This window comes from Rhinolophus hipposideros (assembly GCF_964194185.1).
Source record: "Rhinolophus hipposideros genome assembly, chromosome: 17".
Classification (NCBI taxonomy): domain Eukaryota; kingdom Metazoa; phylum Chordata; class Mammalia; order Chiroptera; family Rhinolophidae; genus Rhinolophus; species Rhinolophus hipposideros.
This window is the reverse complement of record NC_138063.1, coordinates 42,809,338-42,824,169: the sequence shown is the minus strand read 5'-3', so window position 1 is coordinate 42,824,169 and position 14,832 is coordinate 42,809,338. Positions and strand designations below refer to the sequence as shown.

Sequence of the window (14,832 nt, the reverse complement as noted above, 5' to 3'; positions counted from 1 at the left end):
AATACCCACAGCTAATATATTCAATAAACAACGCAAAAGGAAAATCAAAACAATTCCACTTACAAGAGCATTTAAAAGAATAAAATACCTAGGAATAAATTAACCAAGGAAGTGTAAGACTTGTATACCAAAAACTAACAAACACTGCTAAAATGAATTTTAAAAAGACCTAACAAATGGAAATACAGGGTGTGCCAAAAAATGTATATACATTTTAAGGAAGGAAAAAACCTGTATTAATTGCAATACTCAATATATACCGATAACAAAAGATGAATACAGGTCACGTTTGACTTCTGCAATTACAAGAGGTGCTCAAAGTGCTTACTATCAGCATCCAGACACTTCTCATTATGGCGAACTACTGCTTGAGCATAGATAACATCTCTTAAAATGTGTGTATATTTTTTTGGCACCCCCAGTATATCCTGTGTTCACAGACTGGCAGACTTAGTATCTTACGATGGCCATACTACCCAAAGTGCTCTTCAGATTCAGTGTAATCCCTCCCAAAATTCCAAGGATCTTTTATGTAGGAATGGAAAATCAGATCCTCAAATTATATGAAATTCTAAGGAGCTTTGAATAACTAAAATACTGAAGAAAAAAAAAGAAACCAAAGATGTAGGACTCAAACTTCCTCTTTCAAAACTTACCATAAAGAAAGCTACCGTGATCAAAAAAGTGTGGTACTGGCCTAAGAACAGACATGTAGACTAATGGAATAGAACTGAGAATCCAAAAACAAACCCATATATTTATTGCCAATTGATTTTCAGCAAGGATGCCAAAAACATTCAAAGGGAAAAGTACTGTCTCTTCAAACAAATAGTGCTGGACAACTGAATATCCACAGGCCAAAGAACAAGGTTGGACCCCCTACATCTTACCACACCAAACTTAACACAACATAGGTCAGAGACCTAAATATAAGTGTTAAAACCATAAAACTTTTAGACACATAGGGGTAAAATCTTCACAATATTGGATTCGGCAATGTATTCTGAGATATGACACCAAAAATATGAGCAACACATAATAGATAAAGTGAACTTCATCTAAATTAACTTTTGTACATCAAAGGACATTATCAAGAAAGTGAAAAGACAACCTACAGAATGGTAAATACTGAGCAAATCATATATTTGATAAGGTTTAGTATCCAGACTCTAAAGGTCAACAACAAAAAGACAAACAACCCAATTAAAAATGGGTAAAGGATATAAACAGACATTTTTCCAAGGAGGATATACAAATGTCCAATAAGTGCATGAAAAGATGCTCAACATTGCTAGTCACTAAAAAAATGAAAATCAAAACCACAATGAGACACCACTTCACACCCATTAAAGTGTCTATAATTAAAAAAGATTAAATATCAAGTACTGGCAAGGATGTGGAGAAACTGGAACCCTCATACATTGCTGGTGGAAATGTAAAATGCTGCAGCTGTTGCGGAAAACAATTTAGAAGTTCCTCAAGAGTTCAATACAGAATTACCGTATGACCTAGCAATTCTACTCTCAGATATATAACAAAGATCTGAAAACAGATACTCCAACAAATACTTGTACACAAATGTTCACAGCACTTTTATTCACAATAGCCAAAAGGTGGAAATAACTCAGTGTCCATTAATAGATGAATGGCTAAACAAAACATGGTATATACATACAACAGAACATTACTCAGCCATAAATGAAGTACTCTTACATGCTACAACACAGATGAAATCTTAAAAATATGTGAAGTGGAAGAAATCTGACACAAAAGGTCACATATTGTATGTCATATATTCATAATAGGTAATTCAGAGATAGAAAGGACACTGGTGGTTGCCAAGGACTAGGTGGAGGGGGAAATAGGAAGGGACAGCTTAATGGGTACAAGGTTTCTTTTTGGATAATTAAGGTGATTGCAGAATATTGTGAATGCACTAAATGCCACTGAATTGTACACTTTTAAATGGTTAATTTTTTGTTACATGAATTTCACCTCAGTAAAAAAATATACAGAGGTGGAATTGCTGGATCATAAGGTAGTTCTATTTTTAATTTTCTGAGAAATGTCCATACTAATTTCCATAGTGGCTGCACCAATGTGCAATCCCACCAACAGTGCAAGAGGATTCCCTTTTCTCCACATCCTCGCCAATACTTGTTTGTTGATTTACTGATGATAGCCATTCTGACAAAAGTGAGGTGGCATTTCACGGTGGTTTTAATTTGCATTTCTCTGATGATTAGTGACGCTGAACATCTTTTCATATGGCTATTGGCCATGTGTATGTCCTCTTTGGAGAAATGTCTATTCATGTCCTCTGCCCATTTTTTAACTGGATTGTTTGCTTTTGGTGTTGAGCTGTACGAGTTTTTTATCTTTTAGATATTAACCCCTATAAGATGTATCATTGGCAAACATCTTTTCCCATTCAGTAGGATGTCTTTTGTTTAGTTGATGGTTTCCTTTGCTGTGAAAAAACTTTTTAGTTTGCTGTAGGTCCCATTTGTAAAATTATTACTAACGGTGTTTATCCAAAGAAATCCTAAACACTAATTTGAAAAAACATATGCACCCCTTTGTTTACAGCAGTGCTATTCACAATAGCCAAGATATGGAAACAACTGAAATGCCCATCAGTATACGATTGGATAAAGAAATTATGGTACATTTACATAATGGAGTATTACTCTGCCATAAAAAAGATGAAATCTTACCATTTGCAACAACATGGATGGACCTAGAGGATATTATGCTAAGTGAAATAAGTCAGACAGAGAAAGACAAATACCATATTTGCCAGGACAGCCCTGGTGAATGACTATGGACTATGGGGAATTGCCTTCCATCCCTAATTTAATGGACCGCTTGACTGTGTGGGGAAAAAACAAATGAGCTCACTTATATGTGGAATTTAAGGAACAGAATAAACGAGCAAACAACAGAAAGAGACTCAGACATAGAGAACAAACTGATGGTTGCTAGATGGGAGGGGGTTGAGGGATGAGCAAGAAGGTGAAGGGATTAGAAAGTATAAATTGCTAGTCACAAAACAGTCACTGGGATGTGAAATACAGTGTGGAGAATATAATCAATAATGTCGTCAAGATTATGTAGGGTGCCAGATGGGTACTGAACTTATCGGGGGAATCACTTCATAGGTTATGTAAAAGCCTAACCACTGCACTGTATACCTGAAAATAATATAATATTGAATGTCAACTATAACTAAACACACACACACACACACACACACACACACACACACACCCCTATACAAAGGGTAACAAAAAATGCACACACATTTTAAGCAAGGAAAAAACTGTATTAAAATTGTAATATTTAATATTTCCTACCTTTGTCTATTAAAAAGTTCCACAAAATTTGCCAATCCAAAAGCAGTTGAGTACCCACAGCATCCAGATTTAGTCTCTGAATGCCATATGCCACAAAAAGAACTAGAGTTCCTTGGAAAATGGTTGATTCCAGGTCTGGGATAGAAAATGATCGGAAAATATACTATGCATACCAAAAAAATGCTATCCACGACTACTAGAGCAGTGTCTGAACTTGAAGAAATTCTCACTAGCCATAAATGAGCATAAATAATACTGCAGTGAGCTAACATTAAATATATTAAAATTTGTAAGTTCATAAATATATTTTAAAATATCATTGGTTACCTGTGGAGGACGCTGGGGAAATAACTTACTATTCTAAGAAACAGTAAAAAAAAGAATCAAGTATTTAACCTGACTTTTATTTTTTTAAAAGCTGTTACATCAAGGTAACTATATAATTGGTGAGAAAACATTTATCTTTATAGTTGTATTCCAGTTAATGAATGAATGAAGAATTATCATCACCAGAGCAAACTCTAAAAAAACAAAGGATCTAGACAAAGATCATCAATGGCTCGTAACATCACAAAAAGAGACAGCCAGACTTTATGTGTCTCTTGGTGCATAAATAATATGGCTTAAAAGTATTCTTGCCAAAGTCTTACCTAAAACGAAATAGATCAAGCTTCCCACAATTACCAATTTAAAGTACTACCAGGTACAGAGCAACGTGTTAATTGACACCAGTAGACGAAATCAGCAAAATTCAGAATGGGAGATATTCAATAGAACAAAAAAATCCCTGTTTCCTTCAACCTAGAGCAACAACAAACTATAAAGAACAAAAAAGGGAGGGGAAACCTGCAGATTAATAAAAAAAACTCAAGGAAAAAAACAAGAATCAAGGGACATATGATGAAGTGCAATGTGTGGACCTTAACTAGATCCTAATTCAAGTGAAATACGACAGCAACAACAACAACAAATTTTGGGACTACCGGAAGAATATGAGCATTGACTAGATGTTACAATACTATAGATATTACAATATTAAATAATTGTCCAGGTTTGATGATGATATTGTGGATATGTGTTTTTTATTTAAATCTTTATCTTTAAGAGATACTGAAATACTAATATTTACAAATTAAACGATGTGGTGCATGCAATTGTCTTCAAAATAATTCAGTGTGACAGGATTGGGAAGGGAAGGTAGGGGTATAAAAGAAACAAGACTGGCTGCTAGATGAAGATTATTGAAGCTGGATAATGGGTACCTAGGGGGTCATTATATTATTCTCCTAAAGTATATGACTGAAATTTTCCAAAACAAAAAGTTAAAAGAAAGCCAACTAAAGATTTTTAAAAAGACTTTTTAAAATGGTTAATTAAAAAAATTTGTCCTGCATTTCAATCTGAAGAATCACAGACTTACTAGACGAAGAACTCATCATTTCAGTTAAAATTTTTGTTCCTCCATGACATTTTGATCTCTGTCCATTCCTTTTTTTTAAAAAAACTTTTATTTATTTAAGAGTGATTTTCTAGGACCCATCAGCTCCAAGTCAAGTAGTTGTTTCAATCCAGTTGTGGAGGGCACAGCTCACATGGCTCATGCGGGGATCAAACCAGCAACCTTACTGTTAAGAGCACCACGCTCTAACCAAATGACCTAACCCTCCGCTCCTGTTCATCCCTTTTGTTTAAGCCTCTATGGCCTGGACTTTTGGAAGCCAACTTTTTGTCTATAATAGCAGCCTTTTCTATACACTGGTTCCGGTGTAGCCATTTCTCTGCAGACATGAAGAACGTTTTGTGTTTTTTTTTTCCATTTTTAAAGAGTTGTAAAAAGTAAAAAAGAATATGTAACAGAAATCATATGTGGCCCACAAAGCCAAAACTATTTACAATCCAATTATATTTGGGAAGTCATTTCCCATACAAAGAAGCTTCTGCCCACGAGTATACATGGAGGACATTCAACTAGGAAATAATCCTGACTCTGCCAGGAGTCCAGCGTCCTAAACTGTGAGAAATTTATACTTGAGGGACATGAAATTTCTTAAGGACCATAAAAGATTAATGTAAAAATTTTGTATGTGTTTTTTTAAACCATAATGCATTTTTATATGTATGTCGAGGCTCATATAAATTGTGTGCATTTTTTAATATGTGTGAGCTTTGATTCACATTTAAATAAAAAATTAAACCTTAAAGGAAAAAAGGATAAACTTTAACAATAAATGATGCTATGAATTTTCCTTAACATCAATAACATCTATGAAATAGATTCAAAGCTCAGTCATATCCTGTAGATCACAGACTTAAAAGAATGTTAGAACTGGTATGACTTATAGGGGGTCACCTATTCTACTCTCTTTTTTTGTTGTTTATAAAGAAGGAAGATGAAGTGACTCTCACATAGTCCATAACCTGTATTTTAAAAGGCCTAGAAAAGCAATTTAAGGAAGCCAAATATGAAGCTTTTCTAATATACATAATGAGGTTACTTTCTTGATTACATTTAGATCTATTTTAAGCCTAGTCCCTGAGAAATAAGATTGCACAACTACTCCTCAGCTAAGAACCAATGGGAGATCTTAATTTCCGTTTCCACAGTACAAAAACTGACCCTGACCTCTCTCCACAGAATTATAGCTAATCATCAAGCCCCATGAGACCCCAAACTATGTTCCCATCCTGTGACTATGGTTAAAATGGACTACCCCACCCCCAATTTTTCCCTGAGAGATCTGGCAACTTCCATGCATATCTGTTTGATTAGGTAGTATAGATGCTATTGCTAATAAGAATAGCAAAAAGAAAACTGTATGAGAAGTGGGTAGAACTAGGCATCTATTTGAAAACAAATTGAATTTTATTACCATTATAAAAATTGTTCCTTTATTCACTGATAGTTATACTCAATTTTTTTATTTTAGACTCACAGAGACTGCCATTATCTCTAGTCTTAACCTCTCAAGTACCTAATTCTTTATAATAAGATTCTATTTCTGCAACTGAGTTTCTATTTCTACCAACAATGCATGAGGAATTCCCAGGTTTTCATACTGATAATCCTCTCTGCTTGGAATAGTCCCATTTTGAGTAAGACTTTTGTGAATTCGGCACCTTTTAAAATTAAGTTTTTAGTAATCTGGTTGTAAAATTGGGATGTAGCCACATTACCTACTTCATAGAGGTGCCTGTGAGAATAAAGAAATTACAATGTGATACAAATGTAGGTATTATCCTGAAAGAGGACAAATGCTAACCATTTCTGGTTTCACCAAGGACATTTTCTTTACGAAGGCAATATGATCAAAAATACATTACCTTATACTTAAAAATGATTACGATGGTAAATTTTATGCTTTTAACCTCAATTTAAAATAAAACCAAAATAATTACCTTCTATTGATAAACAAAATATATTATAAAAATACAATGGAATATATTCAGCCTTAAAAAGGAAGGAAATTCTGATACGTGCTACAATATGGATGAACTTTTAAGACATTATGCAAAGTGGAGTAAGATACAAAAGGACAAATATTGTCTGATTTCACTTTTATGAGATAGTCAAATTCATAGGGACATGAAGTAGGCTGTAGTTACCAGGGGCTGGGAAATGTGAGTAATGGGGAGCTGCTGTTTAATGGATGTAGTTTTTGTTTGGGATGAAAATAAGTTCTGGAGATGGATAGTAGGAGTGGTTGCACAATAATCTGAAAGTACTTTATGCCACTGAATTGTACACTTAAAAATGGCTAACATGGTAAATTTTATGTTTACTACACTATATTTTACTATAGTAAGAAAAAATATTACCTTGAAGGTCTCCAATCATCTCAGAATCATGACCTCTGTCTCTTCGTTCAGCTTCGAAAGCAGCTTGCAGCTGGTAATACTCCTTGTCTGTTTGTGTCTTAGAACTCTCTAGAACTCTATTTCTCTCTTGTAATTCTCTGTTCAGGGACTCTAGCTGACTAATCGACTTGCTCATCTCTGTGTGGCTCTTCCTTAATCTTACAGCTGTGTCTGATTCTGTCCTTAGTAAGTCATTGGCTTCTTCTAGCTAATTAAAAAAGAGAACAAGAAAATAGGTTTTTAACCAAAATACAATCTAACTTATTGATTATAATTTTTTTAAAAAAGCATTCCAAAAACTTACCTGCTTTTGTAATTGTGCCAGCTTCTCATTAGCAAGCTGTGAATTCTGACTTACTTTCTTTAGGTCTTCCAACTGATCCTTTAATGTAGAAACTAGAAAGTAAAGGATTAAGACATAGAAATTACAAAGTTTTCATGGAGGAAACATATAAATCTATTTTAAAAAATGAAATTTAGTCTTAGGCCATAATAGTCAGCTACAGTAGGTCCATTGCAAAAGCAAAATTCCGTCTTGGAAGTACATACATTTTTTTTTTTTTTGGAAGTACTTATATTTTAAATTCATCAAAAAGTAGAGCATCATTTTATAATATAGAATGCAAAAATAGATTTGTTCCTGTCATAATGTTTCAAATTCTTTTATTCCTTTAATAAGGTCAATCTATTAGTGAGATGTCATAAAGCTAGTGTTAATATTGTTTATTTTTGAGTAGTACAAATCTTTGAATAGAGTTCAGTATTTTTAAAATGGTTCAAAATTCAAAAGGCACCAAATGGAATACAGTGCAGAATGAGTCTTCACGTGTTCACATTGCCTCCCAGTCCCTTGACTCTCCTCCCCAGCCACAACTATTACTAATTTCTTACATATCCTTCCTAACATAGTCTATGTATCAGTACCCTAATATATAAAAACACACATAACACCTATGTGTATTTTCACATGCATATCTGTATTTAAGCTATATTGACAAGCACTCTTGTTTTAAACAATCTGTACTTTTTTCCACTTAAAGATACATCTTACAGATCCTTTTATAACATCTATCAGGAGATACTTTATTCTAAGATGCATAGTATTCTACCATACAGGTATACCAAAATTTATTATATCATTGATTATATTTACATTGTTTATAATATTTGCCATTTTAAAAAATGCTACAATGAATATCCTTGTTTATACATCAGTCTGCATGTGCCACAAATGTATATGTAAAAGAAATTCCAAAAAAAAAAAAAAAAAAAAGAAATTCCCAGAAGTGAAATCATCACTGGATCAAAGGTTGTAGAAAGCTATTTTAAATGCATTTATAACACGAACATTAAAACACATGAAATTCTAGTTTAGTAGTTCTCTAATGCAGCTGCTTGTTAGAAGTGCTAGAAAGCTTATTAAAAATACCAATGCTCAGGCCACACGTCTACATCAATTAAATTAGAATCTCTAGAGTTTAAGCTCAGTGTTCTTCAAAGTTTTCCAGGAGACTCCAATATAGATACAGGATAAAAATCACTACTCTAGCTAAAACATTACTACTGAACTTAGTATGTTTTAAGTTTATCTTGGGACATGGGATGTCTTAGGATTATGGTTTCAAAAATTTATCATGGGCACTAAATTTAAGATAACCTCATGACAAAGACCTCAAGGATAGTATAAGACAGAAATTCCAGTGTTTTTAAAAAAGAAGTAACAATTTACCTTCATTTTCTACATTTCTCCTCTTCTCATTTTCCTGTTCTGCTTTTCTTTGGTACTCATTAATTCTATGCTGTAGCAACATTTTCTCTTTCTCAATCTGAGACACTGTAGATTCTAGATTTCTTCTCTGATTCCCCTGAAATTATGACAAAAGTTAGTATTGCAATTAACACTCATTTGTGTGTGAGAATACACTTCTTAAAAACACACACACAAAGACTTAAGATGGATTTTTTGTTTTAAAATCAGATAATATCTTCTAATGACAACTTTTTAATAACATAATTAACTTGCCCTATAAGACAGTGAGAGTTCCCTATTCGAACTAGGTAGGCAAAATTTTTAGTGATTTTTGAATCCATAAATATAAAAGTAACCCATAGATCAAAAGTCATTTATTAGTTTAAGATGACCATAATGCATTATATTAGCAACAATATAAAGGAAAAAACATATACATAGGATACGATGTTATCTGCAGTTTCAGGCACCCACTCAGGGTCTTAGAACATAGCCCCACGGGCACTACCGTATTTTAACGTTATAATTAAGATCTACTTTTCTATTTTGAATGTGGAAAGCTAAATAACTTGAACCTAGAACATGTGAATTTTATCTGGGTTTTAGAAATGAAATAAAAAGTGGAGAATATGTGAAAAGGATTTCTTAAATACTTACAGTCAAATAAATAGTACTAAGCTAAGTACACACTGACAATGGCAAGTTGGTAAAATATTATCTAAATCTTCTCAGATGACTATATATATATATATATATATATATATAGTTAAAAATATATCTATCTATATATATATATATATCTAAAGTTATCTACAGTTACAAATATATCTATCTATATATATCTAAAGTTACAAATGCGGGGTTGCGGGGAGGTGGGTGGGGGAAGAAACCAAACAAAAAAATAGACCACTGACAGATACTATTCCTTAGAGAAGAGAAAATTAAGACAGCACAAAAACCATCAAAAAGATTAAATCTAAAAAGGACAAAGGAAATCATCACTGAGAGGAAGACTATAGAGGGGATATGTTTTTTTTCAGGGGACTTCATACACACAATAGAAAGACAGTTATAAGTTGACCAAAAGGAATGAAAACGACTTAGTATTTGCCAACAGACATCTGTATAATGACATGTTTATGCTGTGTTTCCCTGACAATAAAAACTTCGTGCTAGATGACCATGGAAAATATGAGTGATTTTAAAATTGATATATTTCCCATTTGATCACATGAAATTGTATTAATGTCAGTCCCTTTTAAATTGTATTATTTGCTTTTTCCAATTTGTCTCTTCCTGCTACAAGCTGCAATTTTTCATCTTAGTTTTCTTGCTCTTTTCTCACTTTCCAACTATTAAGAACCACTGAAATAAAATTTTTGTACTAAAATTTTAATATTGTTCTAAAAGAAATATATACAAAAGAAACTAAAGTATAATCTAATCTGCATTACTTCAACCTGCAGTTCCAATGTGTGGCTTTCATCATAATTCTTCATATTTCAAATTTCAATCAATAAAGTTCAAATGTAATTTACTATATGTAAATTTACTACATGTAAAATGTATTATAAAGTTCAAATGTAATTTTCTCCAAAAACAAAGTAATATGAAAAAGGGGGAAAACTCTCAAAAAAGAAACACTTCTGATTAGGAAACAGAAAGTACCTCTTCGTCCAATTCTTTCATTATCTTGTCTAGTTTTATGTTTGAAGTTCTGTAAAAACAAAAGCAATATAGATTAGATATAAATTTTTTATTTAACTAAGATTTCTTAACTTTTGTTGTGCTGCGGATCTCCTTGGCAATCTGGTGAAGCCTACGGCCTTTTTACAGAATATTTTTAGAAGCATAAAATAAAATACATAGGATTAAAAGAAACCAAAATTATACTGAAATAGTCATAAACTTGAAAAAATGTATGATTCAGTAGTATGTGTACTTCTTGGTTAATATATTATATCGTAACATCTAGTGGCAATAATTTCAAAGTAGTAGTGATCATAAATGGTATTTAGAAATAACTAACAACTATATATAAGAAAAAACATAATTTCTATTGGTATTAAAACAGTCACAGCTATGCGAATAATTGTGAATTATTGCCTATGTTCATAATTAAAGGGAATGCTGAATTTTAGTTATAAGTTGGAGACAATATTCACTTTTGGTCATCCAAGTTTAAAGACCTTGAATTTCATTCATGGACCCTTTGCAGGAGAGGCCTATGGATTCCAGGTTAAGGATCCCTGAACTTATGCAATACTTGCTACCAAATAAAAATTAGCCATCTAACCTTTAATACAAGATTAGATAAATAAAGGAAAAGAAGGCATATATAAATCAGTAAATATACCTACTTGCAACTTGGGTAAAAATTTGAGATATTTAACACAATTTATTTTCTTGGGCTCGAAACATAATTCTGAGTTTCAAATATGTATATGCAACCTTTTACATGGATGTCTCATCAAATACCTCATTTAACATGCACAAAACTAAACTTATTCCCTCTGCTTCACACTTCCACCCACTAATCTGCTTCTCCTCTAAGTGTCCCTAAGTAAAGGACACCATTTGGGAATCATCCTTGATTCATCTTCCTCATTTCCATTTAGTTGAATAAATGTCAAGTGCTGCCAACTAACCAGTTCTTTTTAAAAAGCAAATCTGATTAGTTTTTTTATCTTTTAAAAGTTTTTTTCACTTTTTAGTTTAATAATTTAATGTTTTTCCATCATACTTAGGATAAAAATTACAAATTTTTTAGCTTGTCAAAAAACAGTGTTCCAAGATCTAGACTCTGTTGACCTTTGCAGCCTCATATTACATTTTCATATGATTATTGGCCACTCATTTCTTCCTGAAGTTGATCTCCATCACCACTACCACTAGCAATTTGTCATTTGCCTTCTAATTTTGATGATATTTTTTTGGATGTAAGAAATTCCCAACATTTATGTAATAATATCTATCCATTTCCTCCCCTTATTTCTATATTTTATACTTAGAAATCCCTTCCAAATCCTGACATCAGTTGATTATTTACTTACATTCAATTGCTTTTATAAAAAATGTTTGTATCACATACATAACCATTTAACCTATCAGGAAAGGTATGCAGTGAGAATTTCACTTGTTTCCTCTCACCCCCAGTCACAAAATTGCCAGTTTTCTCAATTCCATTTGTACCATATTTAATCTCCAACTTACCTCTGTATTTTATTTCATTTATTCAATACTATCTACTAAAAATATAATTATAAAAAGTTATTGTTTGTAATTAATAAGTAAAACTTGCACTTTTATGCCAGATTATTTAAAATAATCTTCCTATATTTTCATAAATATACAGACTGTTATTAGATTTAGACTAATAGGAAAAAAATTCTGAGTTACTGCTCCAAAGAATCATAGTGGAAATTAGAATGTCTGTATCAAAAGTTTAGTGAATTTTAATCTTCTAATTTTAGAAAACATCTTTCTAATTTTAGAAAGCCTCTTATTTAATGTAAATTAATTTGCTCTTTTAGCTAGCTAATTAAAATAGGAGAAAAGCAATAAATCAGGCACTAAGTAAATCAATACTACAATTTTTAAATAAAGGCTGTGGGGGAGCAAACGTACTTCAAATATTCTGAGGAAAACACAGTTACAACTAACGCCAAGATAAATATTACTTTCCAATTCTAGCCTAGACATTCTTCACTGACTGTGTATCAGTAGCAACCTTTATACCCCCACTTTTCTTATGTCTACTTTCAAGTGTTTATAGGGTGTAAGCTTTAAAATAAACTTTGCTACACAATTTTTAATGTAAAAAACATACAAGTATATTCTCACCTGCACTTCTGCTCCATTTCGTCTTTTAACTGTATTTCATTATGCAGCTGTTCTTCCAGCTTATAAATTGTTTTTTGCAAACTTTCCTGCTTTAATTGAAAACAAACAAAACTCATTCTACTAAGAATATTCATAAAGAATTTAAAAATAGCAAGTTTATGTTACCATTTAATACCTGTTCAGGAGGAAATTATTTGGTTCAATCTTATCCTTTTCCTTTCTATCTGAAATTTTTATTATTAATTTAACAAGCATTTTTTCCAACACCTACACATGTCAGGCACTGCGGTGGTAGGCATTAATAATACAAAAATTAAAGATTTGGTCCCTATTCTCATGAAACTAATAGTTAAATAGTGGGGCATAAGGGTATAGAAGGGTGAAAAGAACCTATAATAACCCAAAGGCGTATAAATATTATAATACAATATGGTGATAACAAAATTATATACAAAAAGTTATGAAGGAGAGAAGAAACCACATCTAATTCTCCCAGGAAGATGTAATGTTTGAGATGAGACCTACAAGATAAGAGAGATTTACCAAACAGAGAATGTGGTGTAAGTAAGGCATTTTAGCCTTCCAATAGTAGAGAGGCAGAAGAAAATATGATGTATTTGGGAAATGGAAAGAAATTAGGTATAGACAGAGCATGTAACAGGGAGAAAAGCCACATAAAATCTGAAAAGGTGAGAAGGTCCATGATCCTTGTATGCAAAAATACTAGGAGTTGGGGGCTTTGACCGTATAAGCATTTTAAAAAGGGAAATGACACAGTACTGTATCTCAGAAACATCACTTCAGTAATAATAAGGTGAATAGATTTGGAGGGTAGAGAAATTCTACCAGTTAACCAGTTAACAGGCTACTGAGACAGTTCAGGCAAAAGAGTATATAGGTCTGATATGAGGCAGAGGCTCTATCAATGAAGAGGAAGAAATGGATAATTATCGATTAGAAGTCAGAATTTATAACCTAACAACTGGTTAGAAATAAGAACAGAGAGAGTACCATTACATAAGATAAGTAACACAAACAAGAAGTGCTTGGGAAGAGATGGAGAGAGAAGAACTGTGAGTCTAGCTCTAGCCTAAGTTGAAGTGCCTGAAAGATGCAGGAAGAGAAGTACAGTCAGAGACAGAAGAGAGATTCTGGTCTGGAGCTCAGAGGAACATGCTGGACACACATGAAATTACCTACAGAAAATTAATAGAGCCAAGATCAAAACCACCTTGAGAAACATTTAATAATTCAAGGAGGGGAGAGGGAGGAAGAAAAGGGGATGCAGGGAGGGAGGAGATCCTGCAAAGAGGCAGGAGGAAAAAAATGAAAGAATGGTAGCAATAAAGTTATAAAACCTTGAAGTTCCATGGAAGAGGGATTAGTCAGTGTCAAAAGCAGCAATAAATAAATAAATAAATAAATAAATAAATAAAGTAGTAAGATATGGAATGAAAATTATTCATTGTATTTCACAATTGTAAAGTACATTAGCATCTCTGCTAGAAGGCTTTCAAGGAAGAGCTGAAATTAAATTAGTTGACTTTTGTACTTCGTTCTACGTTAATAAAAATAGAAAGCATGCCAATGTTTTCTTCTTCCCCTGTGATTCTACCAGAGCAAAAGATACATGATAGCAGCCACTGAAAGAAACTTATGGCAATCATCACTGAAAAAGACGAGCCTCCAAAAAACATGATTCCATTGACTATTTTGTGAAGTCCTAGTGTACCACTAATCCTACAGATAAGCAATACAGTTGAGAACTGGGTTACAGAAGCTCCTTATTGTTACCTTCCCTAGGTTAAAGGTGCTTAAATTTTAAAGATTTCTGAGCCCTTGTTAGCTATATAATGTGGCAAATAGCTCTCTACTGGAATGAGAATTTAAGAGGGAAAGATGGTTAAAACAAATAACATGTACTCATATAGTTCATTTCCCTTTTTCTCACTTTCCCTTCCCATTACATGTTCCCTGATATTTAAGAGTAAATAAATACATCAAGGAGAAAGAGAATTATATCAGCTT

At 32.7% G+C, this 14,832-nt stretch overlaps 1 protein-coding gene across 5 annotated transcripts in view; it reads right to left on the bottom strand.

Moving 5' to 3' along the window:
- The window catches only part of ROCK1 (Rho associated coiled-coil containing protein kinase 1), a 149,219-nt gene that overhangs the window by 42,328 nt on the left and 92,059 nt on the right, over positions 1-14,832 (bottom strand). For all 5 annotated transcript variants that reach the window (XR_013995286.1, XR_013995287.1, XM_081078778.1 and 2 more), the window contains 5 exons: positions 12,805-12,893; positions 10,630-10,678; positions 8,941-9,076; positions 7,516-7,607; positions 7,173-7,419 (listed from right to left, as the gene is read on the bottom strand). Coding sequence is in view for 3 of the 5 variants with exons in the window: in XM_081078778.1 (XP_080934904.1) it covers positions 7,173-7,419; positions 7,516-7,607; positions 8,941-9,076; positions 10,630-10,678; positions 12,805-12,893 (613 nt within the window). In the remaining 2 variants the exon portion in view is untranslated. The remainder of the gene's footprint in view (positions 1-7,172; positions 7,420-7,515; positions 7,608-8,940; positions 9,077-10,629; positions 10,679-12,804; positions 12,894-14,832) is intronic.